This window comes from Papio anubis, chromosome 5, assembly GCF_008728515.1.
Source record: "Papio anubis isolate 15944 chromosome 5, Panubis1.0, whole genome shotgun sequence".
NCBI classification, from domain to species: Eukaryota; Metazoa; Chordata; class Mammalia; order Primates; family Cercopithecidae; genus Papio; species Papio anubis.
Genome location: NC_044980.1, coordinates 139159692 through 139181174, shown reverse-complemented (window position 1 = coordinate 139181174; position 21483 = coordinate 139159692). Strand labels below are relative to the sequence as shown.

The 21483-nt window shown below is 40.1% G+C and overlaps 1 protein-coding gene across 11 annotated transcripts in view; it reads right to left on the bottom strand.

The window, feature by feature from the left end:
* TCERG1 (transcription elongation regulator 1) overlaps nucleotides 1-6492 on the bottom strand; it is a 63972-nt gene extending 57480 nt beyond the window's left edge. For all 11 annotated transcript variants that reach the window (XR_004183845.1, XR_004183846.1, XM_031666522.1 and 8 more), the window contains exon 1: nucleotides 6208-6492. Coding sequence is in view for 9 of the 11 variants with exons in the window: in XM_031666522.1 (XP_031522382.1) it covers nucleotides 6208-6266 (59 nt within the window). In the remaining 2 variants the exon portion in view is untranslated. The remainder of the gene's footprint in view (nucleotides 1-6207) is intronic.
* Between the last annotated feature and the right edge of the window lie 14991 nt (nucleotides 6493-21483).

The window sequence follows — 21483 nt, the reverse complement described above, 5'->3', positions numbered from 1 at the left end:
CGAACTCCCGACCTCAGGCGATCTGCACATCTCGGCCTCCCAAAGTACTGAGATTGCATGCATGATCCACCACGCTCGGCCAATAACAACACAATTTTAACTCTAGATTGAATTCTGTAATAACAGGAGGAAACGCCATACAGGGCATTACCAGATCAACTGACAACACTGGAATATGTACAACAGATTAAAGTATTATTACAAATTTATGAAGCTGATAATTAGGCTGTACTTAAGTAAAATAGTATCTCTATTCTTAGAAAATACTGAAGTATTGAGGGGTAAAAAGCCATAGGTACACCTTACCCTCGCAGTTCAGAATAACAAAGAGGAGGCATGTGTGCACACAAATAATAAAGCAGAAAAGGTAAAATATTAACATTGAATACACTCTAGCTTTATTTTTGCGACATTTTGTAAGTTTGAAATTACTTCCAAACCTTTTAAAGGGGGCAGGGGGTAACTTAGGACATGATCAGTAGTCTCTATCTAAAGGGAAAGCCTTTCCCTGTAGGGCACACTACCTCACCACCTCTCACTCTCAACACCCTACGTATTTTCTCCACAGCATTTAAGCAAATAAGTAATATCACGAGATAGTATTATCTCTCTCTTCCCCCAAGTGCTTTTGTAAGAGAATTATTAACTCTTAAAAGTGCTTACTATGAGCAAGGCAGTGCTTGCTCTAAGCTCTTTTCAAATATTAAGTCTTTTAATCATCAAAACAACCCGATGGATACTATTAATCTCAGTTTACAGATAAAGAACTAAAGCAAAGAAGTCACTTGTCCAAGGCCAAACAATTGGTTCAGTATTAAAGCCAGGATTCAGGTGGCCCATGGTGGCTTGTGCCTGTAAACCCAGCACTTTGGTGGCCAAGGCAGGCAGATCATTCAAAGTCAGGAATTCGAGATCAACCTGGCCAACATGGTGAAAACCCATCTCTACTAAAAATACAAAAAAAATAGCTGGGCATGGTAGTGCACGCCTGTAATCTCAGCTACTTGGGAGGTTGAGGCAGGAGAATCGCTTGAGCCCGGGAGGTGGAGGTCACAGTGAGCTGAGATTGTGCCAATGCACTCCAGTCTGGGCAACAGAGCAAGGGTCTGTCTCAAAAATAAATAAATAAACAAAATAGAGGATTCAAACACAGGCAAATGCCCCTTTCAGAGTAGGAATTCTGTTCACTCTTGTATCCCTAGCACACAGATTTGTACATAACAGGGCTCAATAAATATTAATATCAGTATTTGCTGCATGAACCACTGAATACCTAGGTGATACTGTACCCAAACTGACTACCTATCATGGTATTCCCAGTAGCTATTATACATCTACATTATACATAAAAAATCTACATTTCTGTCCTCAAGAGAGGAATTAACATTTATATTCTTTACATATTTGAAAAAAATCATTCTTATAGTCTCTCCTTACCAGGCTCTTTCAACTTTCTGACATTTTTCAACCCTCTGCTTATAGATTACCCTTTGAACTTTCTCTAAATTTACCACATCATAGTTCAATTCTGAGACACACCAAAAAAATCCTAATAAAGAACCAATTTAGGCCAGGAGCAGCGGCTCATGCCTGTAATCTCAGCACTCTGGGAGGCAGAGGTGGGTAGATCACTTGAAGCCAGGAGTTCGAGACCAGCCTGGCCAACATGGCAAAACCCTGCCTCTATTAAAAATACAAAAATTCACCAAGCGTGGTGGTGCACGCCTGCAGCCCCAGCTACTTGAGAGGTTGAGGCATGAAAATCACTCAAACTCGGGAGGCAGAGGTTGCAGTGAGTCAAGATTGCACCACCGCATTTCAGCGTGGGCAACAGAGCAAGAATCAAGTCTCAAAAAAAATTTAAAAATTAAAAAAAAAAAACTAATTTGCCTTCTGGACTTGTTTACAATCCTGGCATAACAAGGATTACACCAGGATTGTAAACAAGTCCAGAACTACTATACCAAGTACATTTAATCAAATTTGCAAATGATCCTACAATCCAAAGGTTAGAAAATATGAGTTAAAAAGGAATGTGGGCCGGATGCCACCCGGTGGCTCACGCCTAGCACTTTGGGAGGCCAAGGTGGGTGGATCACCTGAGGTTAGGAGTTTGAGACCATCCTAGCCAACATGGTGAAACCCTCTCTACTGAAAATACAAAAATTAGCTGGATGTGGTGGCACCTGCCTGTAATCCCAGCTACTCGGGAGGCTGAGACAGGAGAACAGCAGGAACCTGAGAGGTGGTGGTTGCAGTAAGGCAAGATCACACTACTGCACTGCAGCCTGGGAGACAGAGCAAGACATTGTCTAAAAAAAAAAAGAAAGAATATGGATTGCATCAAAATAGTCAAAAGGTCTTTTTCAAATTATATGCATCCCCAAAAGACAGAGGCCACTGTTACTGAAGGAATGTCCAATCTTTCAGGGCAAAAAAAAAAGTTGACCACCAAGGAAAGACACTGTTTCAGGCTTGAGAGTTAATAACGTACCCTACTCTTAGATTTTCTTTCCATCTGCCTCTCCTCTTTTTCAAAAAGTCTACAGTATTCATTTCTGTACAATTTCATACTTCCTGGTTATTTAAGATCCAGAACCATAAAAAAGCTCTGTTAGGACTCTATCTTTTGTTGTCAGGCTAGTTACGTAATTTCTGAGTCTTGAGTTTCCTCAGATGTGAATGAGTGAGGAACAGAAAAGGTATCTGATATCTCTGTTCAATGAGATAATCCCAGTGAAACATTTAGAGTGGTACCTGGTACATAGTAAACTACTTCAACTATCATTACTTTCATTCCCCCACAAAACCTAGCAGTGTTTATCTGTAAAAGGCATTTCACTATTAATTTGGGATGGTTTTCAAAAGTCTGCCACTAAAATGGTGACAAAATTCACATAATTTCCTTTTTTGAATAGCCTAAAGTTGCCATTTTCTGATGTTAATTACACACAGAACATGGGCTGGGCTCTTCATATCATACTGCTTCATCACAACCACCTCACCAGAACCTGCAGTGAGGATTAAATGAGCTAATAAAGTACTTGGAATAGTGCTTAGCACTTAGTGCTATCTAAGTTATTAGCTATTATTACTGTTTCTGTAACATTAGTACAGTAATAGTACTGGGAAGTGTTAAATAGTATTAATATTAGTAATGTTAGCTATTATTACTATAATTATTATCAGGCCCTGTATTACCTGGCCCACATTAACCTTTCCACAAATTCTAGTCTTTTCCTTTAAATATTTCAAGTTTATTACTTTGAAGCCTCTGCACCTGTTCTCTTTGCCTGGCATGTTCTTCCCCAGATTTTCACATAACTAGCTCCGTCTCATTATTCAGCCTCAAGTTTAAATGTCAGCTCAAACTGCTTTCCCACTTCTAGCCTCTCCAGGCCCTTGCAGGCTCATTATTCTCAATTTGAGTTTTCAATTATGATAAATGCTATGAAGAAATCTCCCATTTACTTCTGAATTATCTTTAGCCACTAGTATATAGTTCCCTTTAGTATACTGTTGCAACACATTAAAACACATTATTGTTTTAATAATGATAGTAAAGTTCCTATATACCAGTATGGTTACACAGACATTACCCATATTAACTCTTAATCCTCACTACAGCCCAATAAGGTAAGTTTGGCACCATTTTTACAGAGGAAATGACAGCACAGAAAAATAATTTTCTTAAGGCAGCTAGTCAGTGATAACACCAGAATATTCTTATTCTCATTTTATAGATAAGAAAATTTAGATTGCAAGTATCTTAAGTATTGATAGGTAAACAAAGGCCCTAGGGAAAGGATCTACACAAATGACTCTGGAAGTTACTTTAATGGCATTTGGAATGTCTATAAATTTTCCATCTATTGTGGTTTATATTCCTACCACTTACAACCTTTCTGAATAACAAAAGCCTACTTGCATGAATAAAAATAACAAAAATATTTCACAAGATCACGGAAATACAAACATAAGGTATTTTTCTATAACAGAAGTACTCTATCCAGATATGCAATCTCCCCAATGCTAAAGACAATACTTTAATTGGAGGGGCAAGAAATAAAAAGATGCTACTGACATATGAGGGGAGAATTCTATAAACTGTGATTGAGGAGACCTGAGGTTTAGTCCAGACCCTGCCAACTACCAGCGACCTTGTGTAAGTCACTTCACACTTACAGGCAGATTTAATCATCTGATGTGGTTGATTTCATTTACAATTTAGATGGCTCTTACTTAAGCTGGAAGCTCCTGCAGGACAAACGTCTTTTTTTGGTCTGGTTCAGGGAACTACTGCCAGCAACTGTCACGTAGTACACAATAAATGTTGGCCCAGTAAGTGAAGTATCTTTAAATCTCCTATCTTCATTTATTTACAACATAACTACAGAATATCTCATTTGTCAGGAGGTTATAACAGACACGCCATGAAGTACATTCAGGATACAAATACAATGCAAAAATTAAGCCCCAACTTCTGCCATCAAAGAGGCCACATACACACCTAATTTCATAACAAATGCTAAAATAAAGATCTGTACAGTATGCTCTGCAAGCAAGTTCCAATCCAAGAGGCTACGGTATAAAATATTTGCAACAGGGCACATTCATTTGCAAATTAAAGCCCTATTCAAATCAGTTGTGCAACATTAATAAAGTCTAAACGGCTTTATTAATAAGGATGTTTTTAAAAGCTTTAGAAAGATACTTTCTAAAATGCAAAAGAATGTTCCCTAATAAATCCATCTGAAACTAGCTAAATAACCTCCCTTTAAGATCGAAATCAAGAATAAGCTTGGCATAGCTAATACTGGAAGATCCTGACAATTCACCTTGATCACTCATTAATACTGTATACATTAGGAGTTTAAAGGATTTCAGATGCGTCTCTGAAATAAGACAAAATTTAATTTCTGCCAAGGTAGGGATTTGTGTGTGTGGCCATGCAGAACCTGAAAGGCATTTTCCTCTTCTAAAACCTTGAATAACAATACCCATTTCCTTACACAATTTCATCTTAAGCTCTAGACAGTATCAAGAGTCCTCATAATCTACACTGCCCTTTTTCATTTTCAAATGTTGACAACAGCACAATTCAGAATAGGAGCTGAACATCCGAAATGCCATTTCTCCCATACAGAAAAAAAAAAAAAGTACCATATACACATAAAGCATAATACATTACTCTTTTCCTCAAAAACCACTGACCAAAAGATTTCTCCAGGTCACTCTTATTTTACCAAATTTTAATTACAAATTCATAGGCATTGAGGTTCCAGGGGAAAAAAGGTCACTGCACTGGTCAGGGAAATGGCACGAGTAGTAGACAAATAGAATGCCAATCGGGATTGCAGGCTCTGAAACCTGACTGCCTGAGTTCAAGCCACTTCCTGGAGCCACAAATCCGCCTATGCAATCTTATTCTACTGACTCAACCTCCACGAGGCTGTTATCTCACCCGTAAGATGGGCGAGTAACAACTGAAGATGCCTCTGGTCTGTGGACTGCAAAATGTTAATAGCAACTACTCCAAAAGGTGGTCGTGAGGATTAAAGGAGACAAACCTAAGTAAAGGGTTTACTGGCACACGGTAAGTGCCTAATAAGCGGTTGCTACTGTTGTTGTTACTCACTACTACAGAATAATAAGGAATAAAGGGATGAAAAAAGGAAGAAAAGCCACTAAAGTTAAGAAAGGCAAGCGATGAGGGGGATGAAATGAAAGGGCAAACGTGGGCAGCCCAAATGGCCGGGGAGGGCGTGGAGTAGGCTTAGCCAGAAGTGGCGAGCGGTACAAGGGAAGTAACTGCGAAGTGCAGGGACGTCGATGAGGAAAACCAGGCCCGCAGCGGAACGCGGCCGGGAGACAGACTGGTCGGCCGAGACGGAGGCGACACGCGGCTGAGGCGGGGCCCAAAGGCGGGAGCACCGGGCCCGGCCGGCTGGCCGCAGGCCGCGAGGGGCGGCGGAGCCCCAAGAAAACACTAGGAAGCAGGCGAAGAACCCGCAGGAGGCCCTGGCCCAGCCCGGGCCCGGCTCTCATTCAAGCCACCTTCCCCTTCCCCCTTCTTAAGCCCCATGCGGTCCTGGCCCAGGGCGGCCGCGGCTCCGCTACCCACCGTCCGCCCCGGATCTCCACATGGCAGGTCTAGCCCCTGGGGCTCTCGTGAGCAGAGATGTGAGGGAGGACAGCGTCCCTTACCTGAGCTCCCCCGGGTTGAATCGCTCACCGTCGCCCCCGTCCCCGCCACGCTCCGCCATTACAGAGGGCCGCGTTCATCCACCCGCCGACCCAGCGTCCCTTATTGGCTAGAAAAATCGTCAATCCCCAACAAGAGAGGAGGAGATAGCAGAGGCCTGAGATGTGGTTGGTTAATATTTCCATCAATCTTCGAGATGGTGGCGGTACCTTCCTTGCTATTGGGCAAGGGGCCCGCCGACTTTGAAAGCGGTATGAAGACAGCCAGTTGATTGGTGGCTCGGGGGCTTTATGGGAAATGTGATTTTAGCAGTGAGGAACCGCCGGCGCCCTCTCGCGGTAGGCAGAACTAAGTCCTCCCACGTTCGGGTCGGCCTGCGGTAGCCACGTGTCTGTCGGCTTCCGGGAGAGCCAATTGTGGAGCCATATTGGCCAGTAGTAGCTCAGGCGGAGAGCATTTCCACTGGGCAAGCCAATCAAAATCGACCTGGGTCTTGCCTAAACCAATTGCACAGTTGCTGTGAAAAGCCGCTATTCCCTAGCTTTACAGTAGCAGGAGTCAAGTCACCACTCAGCTCTATATACATGTTATTAAATAATATATTATTAATTACAAGAATACCTCCCAAATTATACTAAATAGTTGCAAGCGAATAGGTGTTATAAGTTGCTGCATTAGGAAAGGTAAATTGGTGAAGACAAGCCTCTTTGCAGTTTACACCTTTACCATCTCTCACTCAATCTCAAAATGTGCTTGTCTGAAATTAGGACACCCAGAATACCAGACGATTCTGAATATTTATTTCGTTTTTCTAATTAACAAAAAAAAAAGTTTAGGATTTGGGGTTTCAAAGGTACAATGAAGATGAGCCCTTTTATTAAAGTCCTAAAATATTAAAATAATACTAATAGATAAATTTTACTTGGACCATGTAAGCATGTCCATGTCGCATGCTTACCATGTTTGCTAACCATGTAGCAAACCCGGATCTAAGTACGTCCCATACGTTAACTCTTTTAAGATTCAAAAATCACTAAGAGGTGGATAACATAGTCACTGTTTGTAGATGAGCTTGAGGCACAGAGAAGTTAAGTAGCTTGCCCAAGGTCACACATCTACTAAATAGCAGAGCCTGGTCTTAACCCCAGTCAGCGTAGTAGCAAAACACCACTCCTAAATACTGTGAGCCTAAATAATTGGATACACATAAAAACGTGTGCACAAATGTTCACAGCAGCAATATTCATAATAGCCAAAAAGTATTGTAATAACCCAATGACCATCAGCTGATGAATGGTTAAGAAACATGGTATAACTGTACAATGAAATATTGTTCGGACATAAAAAGCCACATACAAAAAGGCCACCTGTTGTATGATTACATTTACATGAAATGTGATGAAATTACATTGCATTTCAGGCAAATCCATACAGACAGAAAGTAGAATAGTGGTTTCCAGGAGGTAGAGGGGAGTGAGGAATTGGAAGTGACTGCTAATGGATATGGAATTTATTTTTCAATGATAAAAATGTTCTGGAATTAGCACTAATGGTTGCACAACTTTGTGAATATACTAAAACCCATTGAATTCTATACTATTTATTCGCTTATTTTGAGAGGGAGTGTCACTCTGTCACCCAGGCTGGAGTGCAATGGCATGATATCGGCTCACTGCAGCCTCTGCCTCCTAGGCTCAAGCTATCCTCACACTTCTGCCTCCCAAGGAGCTGGGACCACAGGCCTCTGCCACCACATCCAGCTAATTTTTTATATTTTTGGTAAAGATGGGGTTTTTCCATGTTGGCCAGACTGGTCTTGAACTCCTGAGCTCAAGTGATCTGCCCACTTTGGCCTCCCAAAGTGCTGGGATTAAAGGTCTGAACCACTGCACACAGCCAAATTGTATACTTTAAAAGGTGAATTTTACTGTATGTGAATTATATTTTAATTTTAAAACACCATCTACACTGAATTCCAGTTAAATATTCAAAATCAATTAAATATGATAAATTGTGATAAAGGCTTCACACAATTCTGAGCATGAGTAATTGGAGAAAGAGAGGATGGTGAAAATTTTGTTAAAGATGTGACATTTGAGGTTGGGTGCAGTGCCTCAGGCCTGTAATCCCAGCACTTTGGGAGGCCAAGGAGGGAGGACTGCTTGAGTTCAGGAGTTTGAAACCAGCCTGAGCAAAATGGGGAGACCTCATCACTACAAAAATCAAAAATATTAGCCAGGCATTGTGGTGCATGACTGTGGTCCCAGCTACTTGACAGGCAGAGGTGGGAGGGCCACTTGAGCCCAGCAGGTGGAGGCTACTGTGAGCTATAATTGCAGCACTGCACTCCAGCCTGGGATGCAGAATGAGACACCATCTTAAAAAAGGAAAAAAAAAAAAAAAAGTGTGACATTTGAACAAACTATAGTTTGACCAGAAGTTGGGGGTTAGATCCCTTTTTCAACATTAGCTTGTATCCCCAAGTTCTGGTCAATTATTCTGAAAATAATACTGGTATAGATGGCTTATTACAAACTAATCCCTACCAAAAAAAAAAAAATTCAAAATGGATACCTTATAGAAAGTAAGTCACTAGCATATATAAGAGATGAAAACAGGCTGGGTGCAGTGGCTCACACCTGTAATCCCAGCACTTTGGGAAGCTGAGGCGGGTGGATCACCTGAGGATTTCGAGACCAGCCTGGCCACCATAGCAAAACCACGTCTCTACTAAAAAAATACAAAAATTAGCCGGGCATGGTGGCACACACCTGTAGTCCCAGCTACTTGGGAAGCTGAGGCAGAATCGCTTAAACCTAGGAGGCAGAGGTTGCAGTGAGCCGAGATCTCACCATTGCACTCCAGCCTGGGTGACAGAAGGATACTTCATCTCAAATTTAAAAAAAAAAAAAAAAATGAAAACAAACTCAGTCTGAAGTCAGTCTGAAGAAACTCCTTGCAGGTATTAAAATTTTATTATCTGATAGTTTTTATTATGTTATTTTAATCTACTTTAAGATATTTATATTATAGTATACTCTTTTAAATAGATTAAGTATATACATATGTATATCTATCACATGTATATGATAATCATATGTGTACATTTATTTCATTATTTCATTGCTATAGTGTATCCCCATAAATATGTCCTTGAAATTCAGGTAGTTTGAGCTCAATTGTTATATACAACATATTGCAAATATCTGACTTGAACTATGTCTATACAGCTTTTCTAGAGTGAACCATTTTATTGAATCAGAATGAAAAAGGAATTGAAGAGATTCAGTGCATCTTTTAAGAGACCAAATGGACTTTCCTGTAGTCAAAGCTTGATAACTATTAGGATACTGACAATGTACACAACTATACAGAACAGAATAGCAAATACCACCCTTGTTCAATTGATAACCATTGAATTATAGACCCCCCAAAATTAGCTTATCAAGATGAAATGAAAAGACAATGTTGGCTTCAGACAAATTAATTCATCAGGGCTTAAGTCCTGCTGTGAAGACACTCATCAGAATTGGCTCTTGAGAACTGGTTCCAATGCAGAATGAGGCTTTAAGAAAATAACTGCCATTTTTGAGTACCTATCTTAAATTCATAGGAAGTACATTACATACACTATATCCAATCCCTTCGGCAAGGTGGATGTATTGTCCCCAATTTACAAATGGGGAAACTGAGGCTCAGATAGATGATAGGACTGATGCAAGGTGACATTCAGATACCTGAAAAGAGGGGAAGCTAGAATTCAACCAACTACATGTGTGTCTAACACCAAAGCCAGTTAGAGACCACTAAATCCTGCGTCTCACCCAAATCACAATGTATAATTTCTAGACTGTAAATGCTTTAAAAAGACTGTTTTCCTGGCTGAAGCCCCAGTTCCTAATAACACACTTATTAACCCATAAACTGTGCAGCTGTGTTATTCCTGACTGGAAATATTGGTCTTTGAAATATTGAAAGAGATCTCAGAAATGGAGAATCCCAGGCTGGGTGCATCTGCTAGCTCCCTCACAGGCAGTAGGGCTAGCAGTTGCTAATGAGCTTTGGGGTAAATTAGATCAGGATTCTAGTCCTGGCTCTATCAACTACTGGCCGTATAATCTTGGGCAAGTCACTTCTCACAGCTTCGACCTTTTTATTTGGAAAACAAAGAGTTGCCCTGAGATTTCATAAGTAAACTATTTACTATGGCATAGGCAGCAACTAAAAATCATCAATAAGTAATATTTGTTTCCATAGTTTCTATAGGGCTGCTATGGTCTGGATATTTATGTCCCCCCAAATTCCTATGTTGAAATTTTTACCCACAAGGTGATTGTATTAGGATGCGAGGCCTTTGGGAGGTGACTAGGTCATGGGGGCAGAACCCTATGAATGTGACTAGCATGCTTGTAAAAGAGGCCCAGGAGTGACCTCTCGCCCTCTTCTGCCACATGAGGTTAGAGTGAGAAGGTCGTCTGAGGAAGCTAGTTCTCACCTGGCACCAAATCTGCTGGCACCTTGGCCTTGGACTCCCCAGTCTCTAGAATGTGACAAATAAATCTCTATTGTTTATGAACCACTCAGTCTATGGTATTTTGTTACAGCAGCCAGAATGGACTACAAAAGGACATTTTGCTAGCTAGTGCTTTACCGAGAAGGTCAAAATCAAGGTAGGGTCTACCTTTTTGCATATATGTAAGTGAAGACAATGAGATAGCCAAGAAACTAGGACTAAATGAACAATATTACTCCATGAATAGGAAGTGTCATACTAAATCAACATACAGGATTATAGCAGAAAATAATAATAGTAGCTTACATTTCCTGAGCTTGTAGTATGCTCAGCATGTTACATAAGCATCTCATTTAATAAGTAATATTTATCAATCATTTCCTACATGCAAGGCACCGTTTTAAGCACTTTAAATGTACTAACACATTTGAAACTTTACAAAAACCCTATGAGGTAAGCATTGCTATTATTTCTATTTTACAGATAACAAAGGCACAGAGAGATTAAGTAATGCATCCTGAGTCACATAGCCAGTGAATGACACAATTGGAATTCAAACCTAGGCCTCCAGGCTACAGAGTCCACATTCATAACCAATCTGCTGTACTCCCAATCAGCAATTAGACCATAAAGTCTCCCCAGGCTTCTGCCATTCTGTATGGATGTCTGTGGGCAACAGGTAATACTTCTCCAGATGACATCTGCATTGCATCTACCTTCGAACTGTCACTTCATCAGCCTGTAACTTACTTATGGAATTCAGAACAAGTTCTAACCTCTCATCCCCTAATCTCCATTGGATCTAGGATGTAAGAAAACTCAGAAAATGTTGTTATATGTTCAGCTATTAAGTAGTATCAGCATATAGGCTGCTTGGATGGGGCTGAGAATTCCTGAACTGAAGTAAATAATTGCATCTTTGTGAGTATATTGAGTCAGTAATATGCAAGTGTTAATATCATTCTATTCACCTTTTTTTTTTTAATCTATAGAGGTCAAATGATCTACTCAATCATGGTGCAGAAATCTATTCTAGTCATGACAATGTTTTGGTTGTAAGGAAAAGAAGCCAAATGAGCATGAGGGAAATTAATATTGGTGAGAAAACAAAACTAATCAATTCTGTGGACAAGAGGTCTAGTTGCCATGACCTTTATAGGGGCTGGAAAGCTTTGAGGACCTACAGCGTTTCCCACTCTCTTCCTTTCCTTCTCAGGGGCCACATGCCTTCTGCTGTCTGGTTATCTTTGCCTGTTTGCTCTAGTCTCCTCTTTCTGTAAACTCACTTTCTCCTCTCACTCATCCTATTCAATGCGGATGTAAAGGCAGCATCTGACTCACCTCCCAGTCTAGTGTCCACACATCACTGCCAAATCTCTGGATATCTATAGGTAAGAAGTCTTCCAAGAAGAAATCTAACTGGTCATTGGGTAGCCAGTGTATTAACTGGTGTTGATTTGTATGGCCATCCTTGTGCCAATTTTGTGTAATCAGAGTAAGGCCCAGAGCAGTGCTGACCTTTTCAGAGTCTGAGTTGAGAAAGGCGATGCCATCTGTTTTCCATACCCAGCCCAGATGATGCAGCGCTTCTCCCAGATTAGCTTCCACTCTTGCTCCCTCTATTCTCTTCTCTGCAAAACACACAATTAAGCTTCTAAAACAGCCTCTGCTTAAATCCTTTCCATGGCTTCTTATTCCCAATAGGAAAAGAACAGACTTTTGACATGGTCTTTGTAGCCCTATATCATGCCCATCACTACAGCTTCATCTTTCCTTATTGCCTTCTAAGTTCTAGTCAAATTTGGTTTCTTTCCATTTTTGAAAGACACTCATGCTTCTTACCTTAAATACTTATCTCACGGGTTTTTCTCTCTGCCTATAATGTTCTTCTTGCCCTCTTTCACCCTAATAACTATTTCCTATCTGTATTAGTTACCTATTGCTGCATAACAAATTATCTCAAAACTTAGCAGTTTAAAGCAACAAAACATTACTTCACAGCTTCCACGGGTCAGGAATCCAAGCACATTCTAAGTGCCTCTGGCTCAAGACCTCTCATGAGGTTGCAGTCAGATTGCCAGCCGAGATCGAAGACTCACCTGATGTTGAAGGATCTTCTTCCAAGTTCACTCACCTGGTTTTTAATGCATGGAAGTTCCTCATAGGTTGCTAGACAGAAGACATGCCACACATGGGCCTGTCCATAGAACAGATCACAACATGACAGTGTCCTTCTCCCAGCACGAGCAATCTACGAAAGACAGAGAATGCTCAGGATGGAAGCCACAGACTTGTAACCTTTTGTAAGGTTCAATATTTCAATAATTTTGGGAGTGAATTTCCATCACTTCTGCCCATATCCATTCATTAGAAGCAAGGTGTGGCCGGGTGCAGTGGCTCACGCCTGTAATCCCAGCACTTTGGGAGGCCGAGACGGGTGGATCACCTGAAGTAGGAGCAAGACCAGCCTGGCCGACATGGTGAAAACCCATCTCTACTAAAAATACAAAAATTAGCCAGGCATGGTGGTGCATGCCTGTAGTCCCAGCAGAGAGCCGGGATTGCACGACTGCGCTCCAGAGTGAGACTCTGTCTCAATTTAAAAAAAAAAAAAAAAAAGGAGGAGGGGGGAAGAAGAAACAAGTTGAAAAGTGTAGACCACACTCAAGGAGGGGCTGAATATCAGGAGGTGGGATCACTGGGGGCTGCCTTACCTATGACACTGTCTTTCAGGTGTAAGTTTATGAAATGTTTTGTATATTTTATCTTTTATCTTATTGCTTTTCCTGCCAACTCCCTTTATTATAGTTAATGCTGAAGGCGTTTTTATTTTATTTTATTTCATGCTTTTTTGTGTGTGTGGTTTTTTTTTTTTTCAGTTTAGTTTCATGTTTTCGTTTTCCTTTTTGTTTTTGTTTTTAGAGCCAGCGTTTTGCGTTGTTGCCCAGGCTGGTCCCAAACTCCTGGGCTCAAGAGATCCTCCCACCTTGGCCTCACAAAATGTTGGGATTACAAGCATGATCCTCTACACCCAGCCCTGAAGTATTTTAAAGTAAATTATAGACATCATAATATTCCACCCCTAATATTTGGAATGCATCTGTTTTTTTTTAACGCCCAGTTTTCTACATAGCAAAAATTATATTTTCACACCTAACATAATTAACCATAATAGCAAATCCATATTCAAATTTCCTCACCTGTCCCCAAGATGTCCTTCCAGCTGGTTTGGCCAAATACGTATCGAATTCATAACCAAGCAGTATATCTGGCTGCTATGCCTCTTAAGATACTTTTAACCTAGAACAATTCCTTTTATCATGATATGGACTTGCTGAAGACCAGGCCTGTCTCCCCTCTGGATCTGTCTGATTGCTTCCTCCAATCCTTGTGTTTAGATAGATCTGAATATTTGACCAGATTTAAATTGAACATTTTTATCAAGGGAACTTCATAGGTAATGCTGTATATTCCAGTTTCAATCACAACAGGAGACACATCTGGTTGTCCCATCCTAAGTGATGGTAAGATTAACACTGAGTTAAAGGTGATGACAGCTCAATTCTATTATAATCAGAATATTATCTGCATGATACTTACTTTGGCTTCATATATATATTGGTACCCTGTCAACAGGGTGAGCCTATCACTTATAATCCAAACTGCCACATTTGACATTAAAAGGGGCACTATTAATAATTACACTTGGACAATAGTCATAAACTAGGACCATCTCTGGCAAAATGAGATGAATGGTCAACGTACCTGTCAACCATTAACCTAACGATTTAATGATTTTATCCTTTCCTGAATCAATACTTTCCTTACGGATGGCAAACTAATGATTTTTCCAATTATATATTACCTTCCACATTTGCTCACTGACAGTCTTCTGTAAATTAGAGATTTCCTTCAACAACAGAGGCTATTTAGTTACCTGAAAATAGTTTCTGTTTTAAAAGTGAATAAATGCTTAATTCTTTTTCTTTACTTACCAACTTTCAAAATAAAAAGATTGAGGCCAAGGCAGGTGGATCACCTGAGGTTGGGAGTTCAACCAGCCCGGCACACATAGTGAAACCCTGTCTCTACTAAAATTAAAACTAAAAAAGAAATCAGTATCATCAGTGATAGTGTACACCCCTGACATGATGTGGTGAGAAGGCCACTTCACCTCTATGGTATTCTTCTCCAAGATCCACAACCTCAGTCTAAAAGCTGTGGAAATATTAAACAAATCTGAATTGAGGGACGTTCTACACAACACCTGATCAACACTCTTCAAAAGCGTCAAGATCATGAAAGACAGATAAAGAGTGAGAAACAGTCACAGTTTGAGGCAACAAAGGAGGCATGATGACTAAAATGTACTGTGGTGTCCTGGATTGCATCCTGGAACAGAAAAGGGGCACTGGTGGGGAAAACTGAGGAAATCCAAATAAAGTTTGTTGTTTAGTTAATATTGTAAGGGCCAGGCTCACACTGGTAATCACAGCACTTTGGGAGTCTGAGGTGGGAGGATTGCCCGAGCCTAGGAGTTCAAGACCAGCCTGGGCAACACAGCAAGACCCTAACTCTATTAAAATATAATATAATATAATATAAATGTATATATACACAAAACCTTTGTGGTTTGATCAATGAACCATGATTATATAATATGTTAATGTTGCACAGTGGTTCATGCCTGTAATCCCAGCACTTTGGGAAGCCAAGACAGGTGGATCACTTGAGGTCAGGAGTTCAAGGCCAGCCTGACCAACACGGTGAAACCTCATCTCTACTAAAAAAGTACAAAATTAGCCAGTGGTGGTGGTGCACACCTGTAATCCCAGCTACTTGGGAGGCTGAGGCAAGAGAATCGCTTGAACCCAGGAGGCGGAGGTTGCAGTGAGCCAAGATTGTGCCGTTGCACTCCAGCCTGGGCAACAAGAGTGAAACTGTTTCAGAAAATAAAAATGAAAATAAATATGTTAATGTTAAGGGAAGCTGAATGTGGACTATGTCTGTACTAACTTTGCAACTCTTCTATAAATCCAAAATTCTTTCAAAATAAAAGGTTTATTTTTTTTTAATTTTTGTTTTTTTTGAGACAGGGTTATGCTCTGTTGCCCAGGCTGAAGTGCACTGGTGCAATCAAGGCTCATGGCAGCCTCAACCTCCTGGGCTCAAGCGAACCTTCCTCCTCAGCCTCCTGAGTAGCTGGGACCACAGGTGTGCACCACCACACCCAGCTACTTTTTGTATTTCTTGTACAGACAGGGTCTCACTATGTTGCCTAGGCTGGTCTCCAACTCCTGGGCTCAGGTGATCTTCTCTCCTTGGCCTCCCAAAGTGCTGGGATTACAGGCATGAACCACTCTACCCAGCCCAAAAGAAAAAGTTTTCTAAAATCTGTTCTAAGTGTTCAGATAGCTAGTTCTCAAAGGTGCTAAGTACCTTTGAGAAAGGTGAAAACCACAGGTATACTATGATGTATGCCTCAGTTTGTCAATCTACAAAATGAGAGGATCAGACAAGATGCTCATCTAATGGTAAGCACAAGCAGTACCCAGTGAGGTGTCCCCAGAAAAGACTCAGCTAGCTGTGTGAGTGCCGAGATAGCTCACAAGGTACGCTTGACCCCAAGAAACACATGCGGTTAAGGATTGCACTCCTAGCTTTCCAATCCCCCCGAATAGATTTTTTTTTTTTTTTTTTTTTTTTTTAGCAAAATGAGCCTGGAAACAAAGTCAATAACACACACATTAAACTGAACACTCAGCAGGGCGTGGTGGCTCACGCCTGTAATCCTAGCACTTTGAGAGGCCAAGGCAGGAGGATCCCTTGAGCCCAGGAGTTCAAGACCAGCCTGGACAACATAAGGAGACCCAGTCTCAAAAAAAATTATAAACTGAACACTTAAAAAAATTATCTTCATAAACCAGAATACCAATGTATTAATCTATGAAAGAAATTACAACTGTCAGGTGGACCAGCTGCTCCTGTCCTCCCTGTGGGCAAACACACATAGCAAGCAAAATAATCAGAAAGCAGTTCAACGAGATTAGAAGCAGAACAAGGGCAGAATGTTATTTAATTTGAATTTTTAATAGCTTTGGGCCATGATAGCCTGATAATTCATATTCCAAATAAAGATACACCTTCTACTTGAACCAACTGTGCCTGCCCTTGCATTGGGAAACTCTCTGTCCTATCCAAGAACCTCTTCCTTATATAGATAGCTAAGCCTACTTCTCCAGTGAGGAGGATTAAAAAAAAAAAAAAAAGAAGTGTGTTCTTTTCTGTTGTGCTTTATAGGAAACAAAACAAAGAGAGGGAATTGTTTTGATTATTAACATCATTGGCTGGTTAAGCCAACAGACAGAAAATGGTTAGTAAATTCATAAATTTGCAGATCCTTAACGCAATTTCACGAACCACCTGGAATCTGTGAGCCATAGATTAGAGTACCCTGCTTTAGGTTGACCATCTATGTTTGTTTCCACAATTTTTTCCCTATAAAATACCACATGATTATTTAAGTTTCCACTTATTAAACAATGATCGTATTTGCTAAGATTACCCTAGTTTGTGTTTTTCCTAGAATAATTAACCATACATTTGCAATCTCTTCATTTACTAACATAGATACTATATCTAAGTACATTGTGTATGCATTTTACTAGTTTAACTCTCAGAAACTTTGAATTTGTCCCATAGTAATTAATAATACATTTATAGTCTCCTTGCTTATTAACATAAATAATCATATCCACTGTATAAAGCCAATGCTAGTTCTTTCACTGAACATGGCCAGGTCGGGGGCAGTAAGTGGGGATTTTCTCTTATCCTCTTGTATCAACAACAATTATCTCTTTCATGGTTCATTCCGATTATAAATTCCTACCATTAAAATTTTTCGTTTCTCAAAGTTAAAACAACAACAATAACAAAATCTCAGGAACATTACATAGCAGCAGTAGTTAAGACTATTATAATGCAATCATTTCATATACTTTCATATACAATTTCCCCAAATTGAAAGTGTAACTTATCACCCTGAGAAGTTACAAAAGCAGTTGATTGACAAAGTAAAAGGATCCTCGAGATCATCTTGTCCATCATTGTTTGTCTACAGATGAGGAAATAAAGGCTGAGAGTTTAATTTTTAACTTTTTCATGGTCACACCTCCTGTGAGTGGCAGAGACAGGACCAGAACCCAGATCTTTACAATATTGTGCTTCCTCAATTAAATTTGACTGAAAGTGTTGTTTGCCTCTTACAATGTTCTAAACTCAACACCTTCAGTGTGTCATTAACCACACCAATCTCAGGACAAGGGGTAGGGTAATAATTTTTTCATTGCTATAGCAATAACTCACTATTGTAGAAGTTACTTAAACTCTTCTCCATTATTCAAACATGTGAGATCAAGTGTTCCAATTTGGGGTGTAGAAGATAATCCTCCATCCATTCATTTGTCCATTTGGCAAACATTTAAGGAACATTTATATTGTGCCCGTTACTATCATAGTTGCTAAAGACACAAGAGTCTTTATCCTTGAAGCACACAGTCTAGCAGAAGTAAACAAACAAACTAAATATTAGCCAAGACAAATGGCTAGTAATTACTAAGTGATTAGCTCACGCAAGCCTGGAATTTCTCATTTAATTCCTCATGACAGTCTACATACCACAGCTACTAACTAGCCCCATTTCACAGATGAGGTAATTGAGGCTTAGAAAGCTTAAGCGAGTTGCCTAAACTCATACAACTTAGGTGGGGTAGTCTGGCAAGCTCATACTACTGCATTTGCTTTGAATCTTTATGTCATACTCTTTGTAGTTAGGCAGAAACACAGAATCAGGGACTGTTTGGAGGGAGACTTCATTGTGAAGGTGGCAACTGAGGAAGTAAACAAGAACCAAGAAAGGATGCATCAGGGACAGCATTTTTGAAGTAATTTTAGGAACTTACAAGGACGTCATCAAGACCAATGCACTAGTGTACAGGGGAGCAGCAGGAAATGGACCTAGAAAGGAGGATGGGGGTTATATTTTATTCTGCAGATGATACGAAGTTATTATTTAAGGGTTTCAAGTATGGGAGTGACGATTAGATTTGCTTCTTAGATCACTCTGACTATAGTGAGAATAATGAATCAGAGCAAGCTTGCAGCTGGGGAGACAGTAGAACGTTGTTGCGATTAACCATGATGAGACCTTGACCGAAGGCAATGACAACGAAGATGGAGAAAAGGAGACAGATTCAGGAACTATTTAAAAGGTAGAATCAACAAAACTGGGTGATGGATTGGATTTGAGTAGGGAAGCTTTAGGCAATCTTAAGATTTCTGACTCCAGCAGCCTGGGTTAATACATTAGGATAACTTACCTACTTCATAGATCAAGTCTGTAGTTATTAATGGTGAAAACCATAATTACTTTTGCACCAATCAGGACATATTCTATATAGATTTATTCTGATTTTAGATTTTGGATTATGCAGTATCATATCCAAACACCCTTGCTGGTGAACTCTGTTATCACCAGATACTATGGGATGGTCAGAACAAAATAGAAAGCGGACGAATGTAGAAATCAAATGATTTATGCATAACCCAGTCACTTGCATCAGAACATCAAAATTTCAGGAGCTTTGAATAAGTTCCCAGAACTGTTGTGAAAGATCACAAGTTCTTTAATGCGGGAGAACATGTTAAGCCAAAACAGTCATACTTAACAGTAAATAATAAAGCAAGTAACTATTAGTAGAATCCCTTATTAGTGAAACTGCACATTTGTTTATTCAAAATTATTATTCAATAATTTTCATCTGATCTTAGTCAAAAGGCCAAGAAGCATTTATTCAATAATTTTCATAACTCTTCTCATTTGTACCAGTCCTATAGTAGGAAATTGAAACACTGGCAATAAGAGCCAATTCCTCTTCTTAAGAATCTTAGGCCGGTAAAAAGTAGAGGTTCCTCTTCAAAGACCTTCCTCCCCATCTAATTAGAAATAAATAGTAACTTCTTTTAAAAAGCAAAATTTATTCAAAAACCTGTGCTAACATTCTTAAATATCTGCTAGCCGTAATAAAAAATCAATGTACTTTATGTTCTTAGCTCTCATAATTTAGCCTAAATATTTGCCCTGGCATGCTTATACTGGTCCAAGCAAGCATTAGGCCATAGCCTGTTCTTCTTCCTTATTTAAAGGTATTTTTACCTTTCTCAGCATTCCACAGTTACTTCCTCCTTCCTTTGTTCTCCTCGGCCTTTGCCTCTTTTAAAAAGTTCTAAGTTGCTAGCCATTCGGGACAAATACAGAATGTGAGGTCCCGTTCCAGCCAATGGAAACCGGACACAGCAGTACAGTAGATGCGTCAGGTTGTAAATGACCCTGTCTCCTTTGTTCAGTGTACTCTCGTGGCAAAACTGCTGGTGAGTGTACCCTTTCTGCAGAAAGTATAAAAATGGCCTTGCTAAAAAAATTAAATTTATGTTCAAGTACTATTTCTTTATGGCACCGGAAAACAAGCATTTCAAACAGGCTCTAATGAGAAAGACTAAGAAGCAAAGGGAATTGTGGCACAGATGATAAGCATTCCAACAGCAATTAGCTCAGATGCTGGGAGTCCCAGTAGAGGGTCAGGAGACCCAGCTTTGTGGGCAATGGTCCCCTCCTTCTCAAGGTCAGTCTGACTCCCCTAAGGAAGCATATAATGATGTTAGGCACAGAAGGTGTGGGAGGGCATTTCAGGTGGCAGAAAAGCATAGAATGAAAGAACATTTTGACTCACCCCAACGTTTTGTTCCAGGGGACGTTTGGATGCTGCAGTACCAAGAAGTAAGCAATCAATATACAAACACAGCGCATCTTCTCAGTCACAGGCTGCCTGGGTGTGAATCCCCGATCTGCCTCTTACTAGCTGTATAATTTGAGGCAATTTATTTCCAGTCTTTGTACCTCAGTTTCCCCATCTTAAAATAGAAATGATAATTACATCTCCGCAAAGAGTTGTTGTGCAAATTTACAACAACAACAACAACAAACATAAAAAGTGGGCAAAGAACATAAACAGACACTTTTTTTTTTTAGACAGAGTTTTTGCTCTTGTTGCCCAGGCTGGAGTACAATGGTGCCACTTCAGCTTACTGCAACCTTCACCTCCTGAGTTCAAACGATTTTCCTGCCTCAGCCTCCCGAGTAGCTGGGATTACAGGCATAAACCACCATGCCCAGCTAATTTTGTATTTTTTTTTAGTAGAGACGGGGTTTCTCCATGTCGGTCAGGCTGGTCTCGAACTCCCAACCTCAGGTGATCCGCCTGCCTCGGCCTCCCAAAATGCTGGGATTACAGGCGTAAGCCACCGTGCCCGGCCAATGAACAGACACTTTTTGAAAGAAGACATGTATGCGGCCAACAATCATATGAAGAAAAGCTCAACATCACTGATCATTAAAGAAATGCAAATCAAAACCACTATAAGATACCATCTAACACCAGTCAGAATGGCTATTACTAAAAGGTAAAACAAACAAAAAACAAAAACAGATGCTGGCAAGGTTGTAGAGAAAAAGGAATGCTTACACACTGTTGATGGTAGTGTAAATTAGTTCAGCCACTGTGGAAGACATGGAAGACAGTGTGGCGACTCTTCAAAGACCTAAACACAGAAATAGTATTCAACTGATCAATCTCATTATTGGGTATATACCCAAAGGAATATAAATTATTCTGTTATAAAGATACATGCACACGTATGTTCACTGAAG